General features: G+C 57.6%; 3 protein-coding genes across 3 annotated transcripts, besides 8 other annotated features; all 3 read right to left on the minus strand.

The window, feature by feature from the left end:
* Positions 1–14,560: part of a sequence feature (areas not merged during assembly with more than two copies in the genome that could not be assigned to a particular haplotype) that runs on past the window's edge.
* Positions 2,362–12,774, minus strand: Tc00.1047053508523.40 (dispersed gene family protein 1 (DGF-1), putative; the record flags this gene model as incomplete). The annotated part of the gene is made up of 1 exon (XM_810025.1): positions 2,362–12,774. The coding sequence occupies one exon, from the start codon at positions 12,772–12,774 to the stop codon at positions 2,362–2,364; it is 10,413 nt and encodes a 3,470-aa protein (XP_815118.1).
* Positions 7,804–7,848: a microsatellite.
* Positions 14,561–19,529: a sequence feature (heterozygous, non-Esmeraldo-like haplotype).
* Positions 14,737–15,879, minus strand: Tc00.1047053508523.50 (trans-sialidase, putative; the record flags this gene model as incomplete). Its single annotated transcript, XM_810026.1, has 1 exon — positions 14,737–15,879. The coding sequence occupies one exon, from the start codon at positions 15,877–15,879 to the stop codon at positions 14,737–14,739; it is 1,143 nt and encodes a 380-aa protein (XP_815119.1).
* Positions 17,712–17,731: a microsatellite.
* Positions 18,114–18,146: a sequence feature (AT_rich).
* Positions 18,939–18,981: a microsatellite.
* Positions 18,990–20,432, minus strand: Tc00.1047053508523.80 (cyclic nucleotide-binding protein, putative; the record flags this gene model as incomplete). Its single annotated transcript, XM_810027.1, has 1 exon — positions 18,990–20,432. The coding sequence occupies one exon, from the start codon at positions 20,430–20,432 to the stop codon at positions 18,990–18,992; it is 1,443 nt and encodes a 480-aa protein (XP_815120.1).
* Positions 19,530–20,242: a sequence feature (areas merged during assembly that could not be assigned to a particular haplotype. This can correspond to areas where the two haplotypes were merged or to regions with more than two copies in the genome that were merged during assembly.).
* Positions 20,243–20,496: a sequence feature (heterozygous, Esmeraldo-like haplotype).

The following is a 20,496-nucleotide window of genomic DNA, read 5'->3' on the forward strand; positions in this document are numbered from 1 at the left end:
GTTGTATTTCACGATGTACGGTCAATGCCCGTGGTGTGCCGTGCTATGCCGGCCCATTCCGTGACTGTTGCGGGACTAAAAGCCGCATGCTGGACGGCGAAATCTAACCGGTGTTGATCCCATCGGGGTGCCATCGCCGGGCAACGTGCGCCTTATCGGCAGCATGACGCCTCTGTTGCCATTCAATCGGCAGCAGCGGGACGTTGATGAATGGAAGTGTGCGTGCTGCCTTGGGCGCACGGTGCGCCGTCCCTCGCCGGCATTCTCCTGCGCGGCGGAGGGAACCGCCTGCGGAGGCAAAGTCGCTGTGCGGAGTTGGCGTTCTTCCTGCTGCGTTTCGAGCTTTGCGGAGTGCGTGCATTGTGGCACCATTTTTGGCGTCGTGACATTCTTACCGTCGGGGTGCTTGTGCCGGGTGTGGCTGGCCAACACCTCGGCAATGCCCGGCTGCTTGCCACTTTAAGGGCATTGAAGGAGTGCCGTAGTCTTTGTTGCCGGCTGCAGCTCTGTTTTGGAGCGTTCGTGAGCGCGCATGTAAGATACTGGACTCGCTTTCGTTTCGGACCTGAATCCACAGGACGTGCATTGGGACGGGATGGATGCAGCAGGATCTTCATATTCCCGGGACGCTTTCTTCTTGAACCGGAGCAGTCGTGCTTGTGGCAGTGTCGGTGACAAAGTCTGGGTCCGGCTTGTTGGTCGTACGACGCCGTGCGGAAACAGCATAAAAGTAGCTTCGGCCTGGGCTGTGCAGTCTGTGGCGGAGGTGCGGTCGGCGTGCCGTCTCTCGCTCTCGTCCTCTCTCAACTGGTGGGTGGTGGTTCCGGCGACATTCCTGGCCGTTCCGACTCACCGGAAAAGTTAAATTCCGAAGCGCCTGGGAGCACGTAATGCCACGGGCTTTAATCATGTGCATCACGACACCAGTGCGGCATCCGCGCCGCACACCAACGGCATTTGCCTGGGATGGCGGTTTGCAGTGGCCGTAGCAGCCATTCGCATTTGTGCGAAACCTAGCTGCGGAGGCGGGCCAGTGCGGCCTCTTCCACACGAGTGAGAATGAAGTCCGTGCGCGTGAGTTCCCAGTCGCCTGCTGCGGTGGAGCGGTTAGCCACCGCCTTGAGCCGTCGGGTACAAATAGTACCTTCGGCCAATGCGACGATGCCGGTGTTCAATGTGCCTCTGAGCTGTGCGAGGTCGGATGCCATCTCGGATTTAGCATCACAAGCTTCGTTCCTGGATACGCCGCAGCGGCCGAAGAACTGCGTCCGTGTGCACGCTCCTCGGTGCTGCTGGCAAGACAGAAAAGTACTTCCACAATGTGAGCCACCAGGTGATCCAGAACCGTCGACGTGTGCTTGCGTGCTTCCACGGTTCGACGAGAAGGTGCAGACACGCACGCTGCCGTGGAAAAAGACTCGGTGGATATCGTACTCTCCATGCTAACACCACACCCCTCTGTATTTGCTGTGGTGCATGGAATTTGCAAAGCCGGAGGGAAATATTTAAAAAAGAAGAATTCCTCGTGTAGGCATCCCCGTACCAGAGTGGCCAATCCGCGACAATATCCCTTGCCTGTGGAATGCGGTGTGCCAAATAAATTAAAGGCCGCGCCGTGAAGGGATGTGCAAATTGCCGGAAGTGGCCGTCACACCTCCTGCACACACAAAACACGCGGGCCGTGGCGGGCAACGAATCCCAATGCCGCAGCATCCAAGGCTCCCACGCTCCACGTGCACACCTGAGGAATCCAGCCATGGCGGCGGTGCGCTCAAGGATTATTGTGGAAGGTGACTGGGAGGGCATTGTCCGTCACTTCCACCGCTAAAGAGACATCGATCCCCCGCTGCACTCGCACACACCAGGGCGGCCCGGAATCACGGCAATGCGTCGCGCCTCAATACATAATCCCGCTCAACGGCGTTCCTGGAAACCTGGAGTCCTGCTACTACTCTGTCGCCGCCTTGCTTCTGAGGACTGTAATGTCTCCTGCACGCAAATCTGCGGCAAGGCAGAGCTGCAATTCACTACTTCCACTAGGCGGTTCGCTGGATCCCTCCTCCATTGCACAAAATGAGCGCCGAGTTCCTCGCACGCAACTCCACGAAATTACAGTCCGATACAACACAACAGCAGGAGCAACAAGGGCGACAGTACAATCCCCCTCCACACAGTCATCGCGGAACGGGAAAAACTCCTGGAAGCACCCGCTCAAAATAGAAACACATCGATAGAAACAACAATCAACAATACCGTCGGTGCTGTTAACGATGGCTGGCTGTGGGGCGCGGCACATCCGTGGCTCCGTACCCACCCCCCATCAACCAACACCGCATAATTAATAACTCCAAGTGTTACACGTCACATGCCGGCGTGACCAATTTTGCCGTTCGCACTCGATGCACACTCGAGCAGGCTCAGCGCGTCTGAGCGGGTGTCACCAGCCATGGGCCGCGGCAGTGCTGGTGGTCGGTACGACGACGCAACGGTGGTGCCTGAGGCGTACGACGATGACGTCATGTCGTGGAGCTTCTGCGTCTCTTCGTCGCTCTCCTCGTCATCGCGCAGCAGTGCCTCCAGTCCACCACGCCGCGGCTCGCGCAGCTCCTGCCAGTGGCGGTCCTCCGCGTACCACACAACGACACTGTACACAGTGACCGCAAGCAGCACAGTGGTCAGCAGCAGCACCATCGCCGCGTACGCCCTCGCACCGCCGTCGCTCGGCACAAGGTGGTTGGCCGCGCTGACCACGCACAGCGCCGCAAGCAGCACAAAGCTCGCCGCGCGCATCACCGTCAGGAAGGCCGAGCGCATCATGTTCGTGAAGGCAATCACGCCCGCACCCGCAAGCAGCACAGCCGCCATGCAGAAGTACTGGACGTGGCAGCCTCCCACGAGCGGGTGCACAGCCGCAACCAGGCCCACCACACACAGCACCGACAGCTGGAACACGCACCAGCACACGTGGCTGCCCCTCATGTTCGTCAGCATGCCGCCGTACATCCGCTGCTGCGCCGCGGGGTGCCAATACCCGACGGGGTACAGCGGGCGCTCGTGCAGCGGCTTCCTCGAAAACTGCCAGTACCTCGTGAAGCTCGCGCCCGTGTGGCGAGCAATCAAGTAGCACACGCCAGCAGGGAACGCCACACCGTACAGCACGCCAACGACACCAACCACGCGGTGCTGCACGCGGGCGTCGGGCATCGCCAGTGCGAGCACGGAGCCGAAGAAGATGCCGAGGTGCATCGCGTGCGCCACAACGTACGTCAGGCTCGGGAAGCGCATCGCCGCCCACGCACTCGCCGCGTCCACGCCGCGCCACCGCTGGAAGACGACCGTCACACCGCAGTGCACGCACCCAAACACAGCGGCGAGCAGCGCGTTGCCCACCAACATCCACAGCGGATCAAGGGCAGCGAACAACGACAGGAAGTACGGCAGCGCAGCGGTGCTCGCACGCTCCTGCGTCGAGGCGCATGACATCCTCGCAAACACGCCGAGCGCCTGCATCTCCAGGATGGAGCCCAGCCCGCCGGTCACCAACACGGCAACAGCCGCCGCACCCGCAACAACGCCGGTGATCGCCGAGAGGGCGCTGGCAGCGGCGGGCAGCGTGTTCGACCTGATTGTGAAGGACCCAAGCAGCACACCCCTGCAGCCGCCAGACACCGCCGCAGCGTCGCAGCGAATGACTATCGTCTCGTCGGCAGCAATGAAGTAACCGCGGTGCACGGGCACAGCCAGCTCCAGGACGGTAGACGGATTCGTCGCGTTGCGCACCCATGTCGTGTTGCGCAGCATCGCTCCCCACGGACCACCAAACCCGCTCGGCTGCGCCATCGACACCGGCACAAAGCTCAGGTGCGTGCCGAGCTGCGGGTCGCGTGCCCAACGAAACGGCGGCGGCAGCGCCACCATCAGCAGTGTCGGGACGGCGCTCCCACCGCCGCGAATGTCGTTCTGCGTCAGGCTCCCACCAGCCGCCGTCGTCGTCACAGCAAGCGTCGGGCACGCCACATCGCTCCACCACAGCGTGCTGCTCACCGACGCCGTCGGGGTCCGCGTGGGCGGCAGCGCCACCGTCTCCGTCACCTGCAGGGTCTCCGCCGGCCCGTACGGCGTCGGACTGTAGTGCGTCGTGCTCAGGCGCGGCGTCTCCGTCAGCGTCGCCGTGTGGCTCAGCGGCGGCAGGGCAGGCGTGCGGTTGCACCCGTCCACGTGCGGCAGGTACACCGGCAGGCAGTCGCGCCCGTACCCGCCCTCAGCACAGCGGCAGACGCACGACCCCGACATCGCCCTCGTCGCAGCAGCAAAGCAGCTCACGTCGGCGTCGCACACGCTGCACGCCACGGGGCGGAATTCCCCGATGATGCCGGCGGACCTGTAGTCCATCGGCTGCAGCGCCTGCCCGTTCAGCGTCAGGCACCCCACGACGAAATTTCGGCCGGCGCTCCCAAGCGCAACGGTGCCGTCCATCACGACAGGCCCACTGCCGGCGTTCCCGTAGAGCGTCAGCGTGCTCTGCACAAGGTCCGCACTGCGCGGGTACGACGGCACCGACAGGAGCCTGCCGCGGATGCTGTTGCCGCGTACCGACAGCCACGACCCGGACGCAAAAGACGCCGACCCCCGCAGCTCCAGCAGCGCGCCATCCGTCAGCACACCGGCGTTGTCATTCACTACGACGGCGGACGCGTTGGCCTCTACACCGCTGCCAAACACCAATCCATGCGCGGCGTACAACTGGTTCCCCGACACGCGCAGCACAGCGCCCCACGACGCAACCACGCGCGCACTCGCGTACAACGCATATTCGCCACCGAGCACAGCCGAATCCAGCGCGACACCGCCACCGACAAGCTCCAGCACAGCGCCTTCCACCACCACCGTCCGCCCACCAGTCACCACGGTCACGAGGGCAACGCCGGACACAACCAGGACGGACCGCACGAGCCGCAGGCCCGACAGCACAAGCACCGGTGCGTACGGCAAGGACTGCGAGCCGGGAAGATACACAAGCGGCGTCGGCCTCGCGGCAACCAGCAGGGTGTCCGTCACCGTCAGCACAGACCCCGCGGGATACGTGCCGGTCAGCACAAGCGCACCGTTCAGCGCCTCCACGTCGCACACCGACAGCTCCACCGGCCCGCCCTCGTCGCTCCCCGCCGCTCCCGCACCGCGCAGCGCTCCTCCGCCCATCACGTACAGCACGGCACCATTCAGCAGCGACACGTTCTGCACAACGATCCGCACGCCGCCTCGCGCCATCCACGGCACGTAGAGCACAGGACTCACGCCGTCCAGCACAACGTGGCGCAGCGTCACCTCGCTCGCACCGGCGGGCACAACGAACACCGACCGCACCGTCACGCCCTCGCGGAATAACACACTCGACGCGGTGCCCACAGCGGGCGGCAGCACAGGAGCGCCCACAGGCACGCACGCCTCGCCGTACCCGCCGCTGCCGCACGCGCACACGCACACACCGTTCCTCATGCTCGCAGACGCCGTCCCGGGCGCGTAGCAGTGCGTGTCCCTGTCGCAGTCGTCGCACCCAACAACGTCGATGCTCCCAGCGTCGCCAAATCCAGCCGCTGCGTACTCCTCCGCCGTCGACAGGACACGGCCACCCGCGTCGTTGCACGCCACCCTCAAATGCGCCCCAGCCGAGAGCGACAGGCTCAGCGACACCATCCGTGGCAGCAGTGCTCGGTTGCGCACAAAGCTCAGCGTGCTTCCAGCAGCGGTCACGGTGCCAGCGGCGTGGAGCATCTCCCTCGAGACACCGTCGTGCACGTTGCCCTTCACCAGCAGCATCGACCCGCCAGCCAGGCTCACCGTCGAATAAAACGCCACCGCGTGGTCCCCCGTCGACGCAAAGTCGCTCCGCACAAGCGCCACAGCGGAGCCCGACACGCTCACAGCCCCACGCACAGACACCGCGTGCTTGCAAAGCAGGAAGTCGCTGTCAACAAACGCCACCACGGAGCCGCCACTGGCCGCAACGCCGCCCTCCACCGAAACGCACAGCCCCAGCGCCGTCTGCACCAACAGTCCGTCCACGTAAAGCGCACCGCGCGACGACAGCGCCACGCCGCCAACAAACAACACGCCAACAGCGTCGCGGAACACCGCCGCCACCTGTGTGCGCGCAATGGTCAGCACGCTCCCCGTCAGATTCACGCTGTGCACCACGAGGCACGCGGACGAGTCGCCAAGGCCGTAGGCGCCACGGTACGCAACACGCGCCTCCGCAATCAGCAGCGAGTCCACCACGGTGACGCGCGAGCCCGGCGGGTAGCGGTTCGCCACCACCACGCCGCCGCCGGAGCGCGACTCAAGTCCGCTGATCAACACATCGGCACGCTCGCCAGCAGGCGGGTCGGACAGCCACCCGACAACGTACAGACTCGCTCCGTCCAAAAACGTGCAGTTCGCCAGCGTCACGTTGCGCACGCTCCCTGACATCGACGCCACGTCCACCACGACATCCGCCGCAAAGGTCACACCAACGTAGCACGCCACCGACGTTCCGAAACTGACGTTCACCTCCACATCCACACGCACGTCCCGCACGCACAAGTCGGCGCCGTCGGTGCTCGGTGGCTCGGGGACAGCGACGGGCAGGCACGCATCGCCATGGCCGCCCTCAACGCACGTGCAGGCGCAGCCATCACTCGACGCCGTCGTCGTGTACGCAGGGAAGCACGACGCCGCAAGAGTGCATGGGTCGCTGCAGGGCAGAAATGTGGCGTTGTACACAGACGGAATGGCGTAGTTCGCTTCCTCCTCGCCGTTCACAGTGTTGCACGCAGCCACAATCGCTCCGTTCGTGAGATCGCTGGAAACTGCATGTATCCACAGCGCTTTCGTCATTCCCGTGCTGAAAATGAATTGGTTTCCAGAAACAGAAAACGTGGAATCGCGGAGATTCACCGTGGAGTAAAAAAAAGCGAAGGCTTCCGATGGGGACACGCGGCAGAGGTTGCCGCTCAACTGCAGCCAGGAGTTGTGGTAGATGTTGGACGATTCGCCTGAGATAAACACAACCGAGCTTCCCTGCATGTCATTCCCCTGAAACACAACCGCTGAATGGGACTCCACACGTAAGACCGACAAAATGTTCATGAAGTACTTCACCGGCATCGAAACAACGTTGCCTCGGACCCCCACGGCAGAGCTGTTCAGTACACTCAGTGACGAAGAATGCATAGACCCTCCAAGATTTATCAGCGTACCGTCACCGCCAGGCATATGAAACGTGTTGCCAATCACAGCAAACAGGGAGCGCCACGACACCCTCAGCGCAGATCCAACGACGTGAATGGCGATTGAAGATGCCCTCACGCTCTGAAACACATTGCCACTCAGCACCACCGCGGAGTCGTTGCTGATCGCCAGTCCATTCATCGCAACACACGACGGCTTCCTAAGGACCAAACCCGACCGAGGGATCAGCCTCGTGACCGTGAAGCGGTTCCCGCTAATCGTGATGTTCGTGTGCGGTGGGAACACGCCCTCCGGGCTGAGCAGCGCGTCACTAAACGTGTTGCCGGTGACGACAATGTTCAGCGACCCCACAGCGGCGTGCACGTTGCCCAACAGCAACAGCACGGCGCCGTCCCTCCACGTGCATCCATCGAACGTGACATTCGCCACGTCGCCCGTCATCGCCCCGACCAGCACCGTCAGGCTCATGCCGCCCCCGCTGAACGTCACGTTGCGGTAGCACAGCCACGACAGCCCGCTGCCCACTGCCTGCGTAACCTCGGGGTACACCATGTCGCTGATGCACTCACCAACCGGCGGCGGTGGCGGCGGTGACGGTGTGCGTGGCGGTGGTGGCGGACCAGCAGGCACAGGCGCTGGGACACACACATCGCCGTGCCCTCCAGCAGCGCACTGGCACTTGCAGTCAATGACCGCCGTCGTCAGCGGTGCAAAGCAGTCGCCCTCCTTCGTGCACTCACCGCACGCAGCAACCGTCGTCACGTTGGTGATGCCGTGGAGCGCCAGTTCTGCTGCCGTCGTCACCAATCGTCCCGCAACCGTCAGACACCCAGCAACGAACCGGTAGCCGGCGTCAGCCTGCGATAGCAGGGGTCCCGACAACCCCGTCGAACCCATCTTGCAGCCCGTCAGCGTCACCACACTGCTGCCGTCGATGCTCCCAGCAGTTATTAGGGAGAAACAAAACATCGCACCCACTCCCACGTCGTTGTCGCGCCAATCCAGCCAGCTTGACTGCTCAACGGTCCAAAATTTGTTAGCGTAAATGGCATAGAATGAAAAAACGCTGTTCCCCACCACGCGCAACACGCTGTGATCCGACACGCTGAATCCGTGACGCAGATAAAGAAGGCTTGCCCCAAAAGAAATTCTATTGTTGAGCAGCGCAAAAACAGAGTGATCACTCACAGTGAGGATATTAATGTACAGCATGTGTGCGTATCCATCGAAGCTGCAGTACCGCGTGTACAGCGAGCTGCCACCCACCAGCGTCAGCGTCCCGGTCGAGTAAAAACCAGACCCCCCATACCTCAGGGAATGCGCATTGACGTTGCTGACCAACAGCGAGGATGCATTCAAAAAAAAGTTCTGCAGCAGCACCACGCTCAGCATGTTGCTCATAAGGTCAAGCAGCTGAACCTCAGAGGACTGCACCGCGTCGACCTCCGTGACGGCAATGTCGCAGCGCTGCGGGAGGGCAAGTGCAAACACAAAAACAGAGGACCGCATCACCGTCTGGCTCACGCGGATCAGGACGCCGGCTGACTCCGCCGCCTCAGCACCTCCAACAAACTGCAGCACGGCTCCGTCACGAAATGTGCACCCAGTGAGCGTGATGTTGATGGGGAGATGCAGCGGCATACTGTTAAAGAAAAAAGTCAGCGTAGCACCCACGCCGCTGAATGTCACACCCGCGTAGCAGTGGTGCGTCTTCCACATGTTCAGCGTAATTTTCGTCAGCGTCTGGTTCACCACGCAACTCGTGTCGCCGTCGACGGCTCTCTCCGTCACGGGCGGCACAACCGTGTCGGGCACCTCGAAGGGAAGACACGACGCGCCATGCCATCCGTCCTTGCAGCTGCACGAGCACGAGCTGCGGTCCACCAACTCCGTCCCGGGCATGTAGCACGCCGCGTCGTCGTTGCATGTGCCACACCCGAACACCACCACGCTCTCCGGAAGCACGTCGTCGTACGACACCTCCTCGTCGCCCTGCAGGTTGCACCCAACCACAAACCGCGCGGGTGACGTCACAATCGTGCCCCGTGGAAGAAGTTTCGCAAAGGCTTTACTCGAATCCAACTGACGGTTGTGTGCAAGCACCACGGTGGTGCCGCTGCCCGACAGTTTCATTCTGCACAAGGAATTAGGCATACCTATCACTGAGGCTGCAGTCACGCTGTTGCCCTCCACACGCCACTGCGCACCACCCTCGACTGTCAAAGAGCCAGATAAATGCACCAGCGCGGGTTCAAAAAACAGTGTAATGCCAAAGAAGGTGCAGTCCGCCACTCGCAACAGCCCCGCGGAGCTCACGGTGGTATCCCCATAAAAATAAATGCCACTAACTGCGATCATCGTGTTGTTCTCCACGTCAAAGTAGCCCCCGTTCTTCAAAACAGCAAGTTCAAACAAAACAGCGGATTCCAACGTAACGTACTCCTCCGCTCCCCTCAGCGTGTTTCCCTTCATAATGATCCCGCCACCATCAACAAAAACAAAGGATAAACGGACTGCGTAATTACTCCCCTCAATGTGGTTGTCGAGTAACAGCAGTGACGAGTTCACACCAAGAGAAAACCTCTGGAATTGAATGGCGTGGCCAGACGTCATCACAAGCGTACTGCCCGCCACCAGTATCTGGGAGCTCGCGCCAAAATCACCTTTAAGCTCCAAATCACCGGTATCCAGCATCGAGGATGTCACGTTCACGTGCACGCGCGCACCACTCCCCTTGATCAACAGGCCTATGAGGACGCACTGCAGCAGCGTGATGTTGAGTGTCTGTTGTGGCGCGTCAAAATGCGACAGGTCCAGCACGATCGCGGCGGTGAAGGTCACGCTGACGAAGCACAGACCACGCACACCGGGATCAGGATAGTCCACGGAGCTGATGCTGCCACCGTGCACGCAGCGGACCTCCGTGTCGTCCGCATCGGGGAGCGGAAGCGGTCCAAGGCCGTCCGGAACCACAGCCGGCAGACACGTGTCACCGTAGCCGCCAGCAGCGCACACACACTCACAGCCGCTGATGCTGCTTGTCCTCGCTGCAAAGCACACGGCGTCCACCGTGCACGCACCACAGTCCAGCACCGTCACGGGCGTCCCAATATTGAGGTCTTCTCCGTAATCCGTCACAAGAGAGCCCCTTGCCTCGTTGCACATGCCGTAGATGGTCGGGCGCGCGTCGGATGGTGGTGACCAGTTGCTGGTCATATTTACGATGGTTGACGAGTACAAGCCGTAGTTGAAGTTGTTGTAAAGTATCGACCACACACTCCGATCGCGGAACGCCACACCGTTCTCCTTGACCACGTACACAACGTAGGCGGTGCGGAACTCGTTGTTGCGGTGCACCAGCCAGCTGCCACCAGCCACGGTCAGCGTGTTTGCAATGAGCATGGCGAAGCCGAGACGGAAAGTGCTGGACACAATCTGCAGCACGCTGCCGCCAGCCACTACAACGTCCCCAAACTCACACGCCCCTTTGAAGATGTTAATGCTCGACACACTCCACGAGCTGTTCTGTATGGAGAACACGGAGCCGCCGCTCACACGCAGGTCCGAAGTAAGAGCGTACATCACGTGCGTCCGCGAAATGACAACGCAGTTGTCCATGTAGAATACGCTGGACAGGTTCACGCCGAGACCGCGCTCCACGAGGATCGCAGCGCACGAACCCCCGCCACACACCAGCATCAACCGCGTCATGACAAACCGCGTCGACAGAAGCCGGACGCCATCCAGGACAAGCGCGGGGCCGTACCGGGATCCCGCGTGGCCAGGTGTCGTCGGCACGTACTGCGACCCGCCAACCGTCGCACGCAGCGTCGAGTTCGCCAGCAGCACACTCGAGTTCGGCGGCATCGCGCCATGCAGCACAATCGTGCCCTCCAGCGACGTCAAATTCGTCATGTTGACGAGGGCGTACGGCATCAGGCACGCCTTGCTCTCGCTGAGGCCGCCAATCCGCAGCTGCGCACCGCCCACAAGCACGCAGTGGCGCAGCGTCACGTTCAGAGCGTCAGCGAACGAGTCCATCGAGCGCAGGTCCACCGCCACAGTGATCGGCCCGCTGAACACCACCGAGTCGAAGCACGCCGTCGCACGCCCGCCGCCAACCGTCACCGACTCCGTCAGCGTCACGCCACTCACGCAGCCCGGCGCACTGCCACCACCGCCGCCGGCCCTCGCAGGTGGCACGTCGAACGGCAGGCATGCCTCGCCCAGACCGCCAGCATGGCAGCCGCACACGCAGTCAGAGAACGACGCAGTCAGCGCATCAAAGCACGCCAGCGCAGCCGCACAGCCGTCGCACGGCACCACGCTCACGGAGGGCAGGCCGGCCATGCGGTAGTCGCCGCTGCTCTCCAGCACCCGGCCGCCGGCACGGTTGCACTGCACCGACACAACGCCGCCCGTGATCGCCAGCCCGGAGACAAGCGTCGCGCCAACGGCAGCGCAGCGCGCAATCGACACGGTACCGCCGCTCAGCGTCACCCCCGACAGCGATGCCACCGACGACGCCTCGCCCACCGCCCACACGTCGTGCAGCTCCAGCCACCCGCCGGCACCGACTGTCCCACCGTCGCAGCGCACCAGCGACGACGCAACAGACCCCTCGACGCCCACAAAGCGCAGCACCGAGTCGGACACCGCGAGGCGCTCGCCAAGCACAATGCCGCCGCCGCTGCTCACAACCGAGACGTTCGTCACGGAGAACACCGAGTGGCTCCGCAGACTGAGGCGCGACGAGGACGCCACATGCATCGCGGACGCGGTAAGACCGCCCGACGCCTCCAGCAACACGCCGTCAAACACCACCGCGCTCGACAGCAGATCCACACCGCCGCCAACGTGCACCGCCGACCCGTCCACCTGCAACGACCTCAGCACTGTGTTGCTCACACGCAGCTGCGACTGCAACAGCGACGTCGCGTGCAGCACAAGCGGCGACGCCACCGCGTCCGTCAGCCCGCTCAGTTGGGAGTAGCGCATCGGTCCCGGCGTCACAATCGTCGAGTCACGGACCGTCACGTTCGTGTGTGCCGGCAGGTTGTGCACAAACACAAGCGAGCAGTAGCTCCCGGACAGCCCGCTCACGCTCACCTCCAGGCTCCGGTCACTCGCCGGCTCGCCGCTGTAGCCCCGCACGTAGATCTGCGCACCGCCGTCGCACACGCAGTTCCTCAATTCGATGCGCAGCGCGCCGGGAAGCATCGCCGGCACGTCGAACACCACAGCCACGCCGTTCGTGATGGACACGCCGTCCACAAGCACCGTGTCCACGGCGCGGCCAACCGTGATGGCTCTGTCCACCGTGCCGCCCCGCAGTCGCAGCACCACCGCATGCACCGCGGGCATCCACGCAGCAGCAGCAACCAGCGCCAACGCCACAAGCAGCGCCGCACGCACAGCCGCAATGGCCCTGCGCCGCACACGGTGCCGGCTGCGCGGAAACGCGCCCACCGCAGACCGCATCCATCGACCCAGACAGGTACCAACAGGGCTCTCGTGGTGTGTCGCACTCGACCCGTCAACCATAACTCCTGCCTAGCAAATCCCTTTCTACAGATGGGAAATCCAGATACACTATTCCGATAGATCGATATCCTACTACTGCTGCTAATCCTAATGCTGCAATTAACTCCTAAGACCTTGAAACGATAGTTGTGGTGGTCAATCCAAAGTATCTCTATCTGCTTGATCAGAGGAAAAGAAGGCAGAGACAACAGCAAATAAACACAGTGGCACGCAGAAGCATCCGGTCACAGACAGTCCCCACCAATGCACAGCCACCGACACAAAAAAGCACAGACGCAACCAAGTCAGTGATGTCACCGCCCTCCCACCGCCCACGCAGCTCCACACAGCCACCATTCAAAGTGGCGCTATTTCAGCAAAAAGACACATGACCATTGGCACCGCTCTTGCAACCAAATATTTCTACCACAGAGCAGTCCCGATGCCGTGAAAGACGCAAAAGGGCCAAGACAGACCCGCATGGCGGGGTTGCGACCGGCAGCCATCGAGCGCATCCAAGAACGTGGTGACAAGAAAGAGAAGCAGGAAATTCGCCTTTCGCCAGCAGCAAGGGCGTCGTTTCTCGCTCACGTGGTTCGGCATTGCACAGCAAGCAGCGGCATCATAAGCGCCCAAAGCACACACAAGGACGAATAAAAAGTACGGTGGCAACAGCCAGACACGGGGGACAAGGGTCCACACTATCTTGCGGTCTGTTGACTCATAGACGTCCTGTTTGTAATCATGTCGCTGATGCGCACCGCGCGTGTCTGCAGTGGATTCAGAGGAGGATGAGAGGAGAGTGAGGCGCGGTGCGGTCCTCAGCCATATCGGTTGATTATGACGCCAGTAACGCTACCTCCTCAGATCGCCTGCTGCAAAGACTGTCACCGTCAGCAGCGGTCGGTGCCTTCCTTCTCCACCGTCGCCGTCACGCGCCTCCTCTCACACCAACACAACGGGAGAGCAGCTGCCACACACAACTACCGGCACCGAGTGCGAGAGAAGCAATCAACCACACTGCAATACATACATCTTCTAAGTGTCGCCGTGTGTGTGCCTACGGTCGCGAAAAGAAAAAAAAAAACAAAGCATCCGAGGGCACACACAACCACAGAAAAGTGCCAGACAAAAAGAATACACGGGATGACTGGTGGAACGCAACACTGCACGGCTGCCCACGCCGTGGCAAGCCGCGGGACATATGCTGGAAAGTAAAAAAGAAAAAGGTTAAATCCGTCTTCCATTATGCATTCACTCAAAAACAAAACGAGAAAAAACTGCACGCTGGTGCGTATGTCTCGTCTGCAGATAAAAAATAAATAAATAAGTTGCAATCCTTCCAGTCGTTTAAACCCCCGGTGCCCACACATTATTTACATTCCACTGGGACACTCGGCGTGGTTCCGTGTCCCCATTCCATTGTCTCTTTTATTAGCCGGCGCCGTCGGCGTGGCACACAAAGCCGAGAGTGCCTCTGATTAAACAAACAAACAAGAAACAAGAACACTGAGTAGATCCCGCCGTTGTCGGAGGACCACAACACGGGGGGAAAATAAAAAAACAAACAAACAAAAACCACGCGATGATGGCCCCGGAGGGAGCATGCTTCCACATGGAGGAAGGGACCTGCGCGGCGAAGGGATCGTAAAAACAAAATAGGTAAAAAAAAGCGTGCACAAGAAGTGGCAATTATTCCACAAGGTGCGTGGAGAGACACAAATGCCCCCACCGAAGGCAGGGACCCCGCCGCGTTACGCCCCGTAAAGGGCCGAAAAGCCGCAAAGCCCCAGCAGCTGCTGCTGCTGCGAGACGCCCCCACGCATGGAGCCGTCACCGCCTTTCTTTACCGTTTTTAGTTCACCGACACTCCGTGGGCGGTCGTAAAGAAAGACGTTCTTCACCGTCACGCCGCTGCTCTTTTTATCTTTCTCGTCTTCACCGCCCACAAAGTAAAAGTCCGCGATTTCAGCCTCCCACACCTCAGGTGTCGGTAGCGTCTCCGGGCTCCCCACAATCACACCATCCACGTACACGGAGCCCTTGCCGCCGTCCTACAGCATGATCGCCACCTGGTATTCTTTCCCCGGCCTCCAAGTGCTGCCTGATTTCGTTGTCTCGCCGTTGAACACTGTCTCCCACGTACCGTCCGCGCCGTACGACAGCCCAATGAAGAGCGTGCTGATGGGTTCGGCCAGCACCGCGCCCAGCAAAGTAGTGCTGATCTTCGGAACTTTGTGGACGATCACCGTCGCCACAAGAGTAAAATTGTAATTTACAAAAGTGTGCGGCCCATTGCTCTCCCGATGGTTCACAGGCCATATCGCCCCGGAACCAAAACCCCATGAATCTGAACCCGTCATGGACCTTCACCGCATTCCTCACCGTTGCATTCACAGAATGGTAATCGTCGATCCACGTGTCACCACCGGACGACGTATTGGACAAAACTGCCACCAGACCAGCCGTGGGTGTGGAAGAAGCGGAGAAGGAGGCATCCAACTGTGCCCAAGTCCTCAGGACAGACTTGATCGTCTTCAGCTCCTCAGTCAGGCGGGCAAGTGAAATGGCTCTGCCTTTTTCATTGGCCCTCTCCTTTAAAAGGTGCAACGCACCATCCGAGTACGGCAGGTTGCTGGCGAGATCCCAATTCTTATTATTGTCCACGGCAACCGGCCAAACAGAAAAAGTGCGGTTGTTGTCCGTGACCCAAAGGCAGAGCGCATTGGGTTCACTCGCTTCCAAGGGATGGCTAGCTTTATGGGTGTACAGCATGAGTTTCCTTCCCCCAATGGTCGCGGTGATGAGGGCATCCACACGCAAGCTTACATCCTGATAGTCTCCCGGTTGTGACTTGGTCCACACGCCTGGAAGTGTCCCGATGGCCTCCGTCCACGTTGCCCCCATGTCACACGACTCGTACACCCTCTGGCCATCCTTGCAGTCAACAATCATGAGAAGTGATCCCTCCCACTCGGTGACGCGGGGTGCACCGCATTTCGCAGGGGAAATGTCTTCACAGAGCGTCCAGATACTGCCGTTATCCGTCGAATGCACGATCATGGAGACAGAGTTATCATCTTTATCAACCCCCTCCACAGGAAACACAAGCATGCCATTCCCCATCAGAACACCAGAGCCAGCACCAGAGAAAAAAATAATTGACTGTATCCTCAGTCTGTAGGGTTTCCTTTTTTAACAGCAGTTTGGGATCACCCCATTTGATCATTCCACTCTGCTTGCCGTCCGGAGACTGCGTCGCCTCTCCTACAACCAGTTGAAGATATCCAAGTCACCCGGCACACACTCCGTCGCGTTCTTACAGTGCAGTTTTTGGCTTCCCGCAATTAGAAACACCTTATTGCCCCGCGAAACGCTTTTGGGGCTGGGCACAGTACTCACACTTCCCATTTCATCCATATTACAAAACACGGTGTGTGCCCTCAATGTGCCATTATCGACCTCAGCGGCAAGAGAAGACAAATCCCACAAAGAATTGAGGTACACCGCGACAACATCAGATTCAACAACCTGTATTTTTTTGCCACTGGAGGAATCGAGTGGCACAAAAGCTTCAGCAATCACAGCCATCACTCCACCAGCATTGACAATAGAGGATGAGCCAAACAAATCCTCACTCCACCTTCAGACCCTTTTTTTCCCCGGCACCTGCGTCTTCTTCGGCACAAAAACATCGATTCACTGCGGCAGCTGCACATCCCCTGACTTACCCTCCACAGCGGCCGCAGCTCCACTGCCACAGCACATCATCACGACGAGGAGGAGTAGCGGCACCGCAGAAGTAAACACACGTCGCGACGTGTTGCGCCTCGGCGGCTCACTCTCTCTTCCCTCCCTCCTCCTTCCGCTGGATCCGGTCACGCGGCGACGGTTGTGTGTGCGGGGTGCCATCACAGCAGCAACACGTGAGAGCATATAAATATGTGTGTGTGGGCGGTGTGTGTGGTGTTAGTCCTTTCAAAGCCTTCGAGTTTCACAGTAGCGATTCGCGTTTGGTATTAACTTCCTTTCTCCATGTAATTTTGCGTGGAATAAAAAAAAAAAGAAATGAAATGAATACACAAAGTAATAAACGCCGTCACCATTCAATGTGGGCCACATATTTGCCAACGTGTTTCTTTCTCTACTCCCCACGGCTCAAACACGGTGTAGCTGCAAAAATGGGAGCACAATTGCATTTGTACATTTATGGGGCAAGACGCCCCCTCCTGTACGCAGCATCGACCCCCCCCCCCCCTCCCCACACACACAGACACAGGTGGCAGGAAGATAATAAGCACAATAAAAAACCAGGCGCTTCAAACCAACAACAAAGCCGTGCTTTCGTATGTTCTTATGATAAAGACGATCACACGGCATATATTCATGCGATATTATGTAAATCGCGTAAACCAAAATTAAAACCTCATGTGCCTCTGAGAGTGGCTCTTTTGTATGTATTTTGAATTGCTCCATTCCGCCAAAAGAAAAAAAGCCACTGGGGGTCTTCCACTGCGATGAGCCGCGACATGTTCTGAATCTACAAAAACAATGAGCCATTTGTATTGACAGCTATCCACCCATTTCGTCATGTTGTAATGCATCGGAACCCCATTAATGAAAGGTCATCCCACATCTCGTAGCACAAAAAAAGAAAGGTTCCTTTTGATTTTTTCCCATCTCTCCTCCCCCAACATCCAATTTCAGCGCCATGGTGCACCTCAACACCCCTCCACATATTCACATTTCTCTCCAAAAACATGGCGGTCAAAAGGGTCTTGATTTTTCCGTACTTATTTGATCAAGCAAGCCTCTGGACTCACATGCCTCGCTTCTTCACACACTTTTATATTTTTGCTACAGAACAAATAAAGCCTCTCAGGCGGCACACCACTGCCCTCGATCCCCCCTACGATCCCCCTCGTCGTGCCCGTTATTATTGTAATTTCTTAAGAATTAAAAAAAAAAAAAAAAAAAAGTAGGGTTTCTCACACCATATTTTCCGCACGTTGCCTGACGGAGACAAAATTATTCTTCCAGCGAACGCCTTCCGTCCGGCAGCACAAAAGGCGTTGCACCAGGCCCTGGCAGCAACAACCTCGCCTCGCGCCGCTTTGCCAAAAAAAGCGGCTTCAACAGCTGAAAAAAAGACCATAAATCACAATAGCGTCCGCTAGTGTGCGTTATATCAGCGCCCCGTCAAACACCAGAAAAGCATGGCATTCCCCTCTTTTTATGATGATCGGCGTCGTCATATGTACGGGTTGAGAAAATATGCGCTTATTTTAAGTCAATCGATCACGCAAAAGAAAAAAAAAAAAAAAAACTACATTTGCCTTATCCTTGCCTCCAATCCAAACAATAATAAATAATAATAAGAATAATAAATAAATGCGGAATAACTGATCGCATGCAACGTAAGCACAAAATAAGACGATACTAGCAACATTAGTTGCAGTGACATTTCATCTTCATCACAAAAAATCCACTCCGCAAAGTAATGTGCACCAACAAAACCTTTACATTTATACTTCTTGGACCGAGCGTTTCATTTATTTATTTATTGCGCGTCAAACGCCGTTGACGGTGATCAAACCCGCAAAGGCACTCGCGTTGCCCTTCCGTTCTTCTGCCGTCAAAAGAACAGTTGCGCGGTCCCCTGTGGAGCCCGCCAAAACAAACCTCATGTGTGCTCAACCGCAGTAAAGCAATGACCCGCTCTCAAGTTGGGTGACGGTAACCCAATGCCCACGGAAACGGTTGCCTGAGAGGTACGCTGACAGCCCAAACCGCGTCTCAAAGGAAATGAAGTTTTCCAGTAAATCCCGTAAAAGCCTCCATGCCACTTTCGCTAATGAAACGGCAATAAGCCCGCCCAGCCGCCCAACTCCTCGCTGCTCAGCGCAATGAGAATGCCGGTACATTCTCCCATAACGAAGGTCCCCAAGAGAGAGTGACAATGACGACCCCTTTTTGTACTCACATACATACACACAAAACTTCACAGAAAAAAAAAAAAAAAAAAGCAAATCGGTAAACTCAATTATATACATACATATATATAGAAAGATAAAGGTGGATAGAGAGTACCAATCCAATATTTCAGCAGAAAAAAAAAAAAATTCTTTCGAGTGAGCGTTTTGTTTCCACATATCAGAATGTTTTGTGCGCACCCGAGTTCCACCAAAAAAAAAAAAAAAAGAAAAGAAAAGAAAACCAAAAACAAAACTGTACATTCAAATTGCATCACCCTTTACATGGCATTTCCTGCTCTTTCGGTACGTCGAGGCAAACCCAAGATGCATGTTCGACATAATCACGCCTGGATCATTTTCCTTGTGAGAAGAGTACACAAGTTTACGTGCATCTTTGTCCTCCTCCATAATCTCCCTGAGCTCCGGAGGCACTAGGGCATCAAAGTTCGCACGATCCACCACAAAGGCCTCCGAAAGCCCGTAACTCGTCACTGTGGAACTGTACTGCGGCATCGAAGAGGCGTACTCGTAGGCTCCCAAAACCAAACTGAAAAATGCCTTCGTCATGGGCTCCCGTCCCTTGTAAAGCGAGTTGTCGTTTGATCCCGAAATAACTTCCATGGCAGTGACCTCGCCATTGACTGTGATCCGCACTGTATGATGCTCCCCATTTCCCGCAATAATTGTTGTTTCAAACACACCATTATGCAATATAATGAACTGCTTAAAAAGCTGTCCTTGAGCCACAAGTTTCTCGTCATTGAGATAAATTACAGGAAGAGCAGCTTCCCACAATCGGCCTATTAACTGACGTGTGAAACAAAACGTCAGATACGGATCTTTTCTCACGAAAATAGAAGGATTTGTGGGCTTCACCACCTCATTTGCACGTTGGGATTTGGCGGCACTGCGGCAGTATAAAAACGCAGCCGGTTCACTCATTCCAACGTCAATAAGAACCTCGCGGCGCATTCTCCAAATATCGCAGTAATTTTTGCTGATGATAGAATACCTTTTTCTCTCATTAACACTACAGGCGCATTCAAATATCCCTACACAGCTCCCACGCGGTATGGTACGTCGGGTGCCATCCTCCTCCAAGAGGATAGCAACGCCGTCTTGAATAAAATAGGCGGAAGAATCCATATCAGACTTTGAAAACAGAGGATCGCCGTCGTGAAGCACGATGGGCTCGACGGCAGAAATGATTTTATTAAGAGCCTCAACACTGAATTTCTCAAAGTACGGAAATTGGCTAAGAAGCTCAACGCGCAAAGGAAAGAATTTCTGCAAGTTTGCTCTTCGTCGAACGTCAGTCGCTTCTCTTTGTTGACTTGCCACCTCTGGACTCAAATGTTGCGCGACCTCCTCGTAGTCCTCGGGGGAAACAGTCCAGGCACCCACATCGGTTTCACATTGAATGGATGCACTCCGAGGCTCCTTACACACCAAGGCAAATTCTCCCACATAACACGGTGGAGTGAGCGCAAAACATGCCTTACTGCACTCTTTCGTTCGTTTTTTCCCCTTTGAGCGATCATTCAAAATAACACTCACTGAGCCTGTGGTAATCATGTACATGCAGCGGTCCAAGTCTCCCTCATGCATCAAAAACTTTCCTGACTGAAAAAAAAGCGGCTTTGCCTTTCGCGCCAGCATCTCCAAAAGAGGAGATGGCCACCCTTTAAAAAAGGTCCCGTACATGCTACGAATGATAGACGGCGACGGAAATGGTATATTTTCCAAGATTCATTCGAGTTAACTTCTC

The sequence above is a fragment of the Trypanosoma cruzi genome, genomic scaffold (genome assembly GCF_000209065.1).
Source record: "Trypanosoma cruzi strain CL Brener 1047053516889 genomic scaffold, whole genome shotgun sequence".
Classification (NCBI taxonomy): domain Eukaryota; phylum Euglenozoa; class Kinetoplastea; order Trypanosomatida; family Trypanosomatidae; genus Trypanosoma; species Trypanosoma cruzi.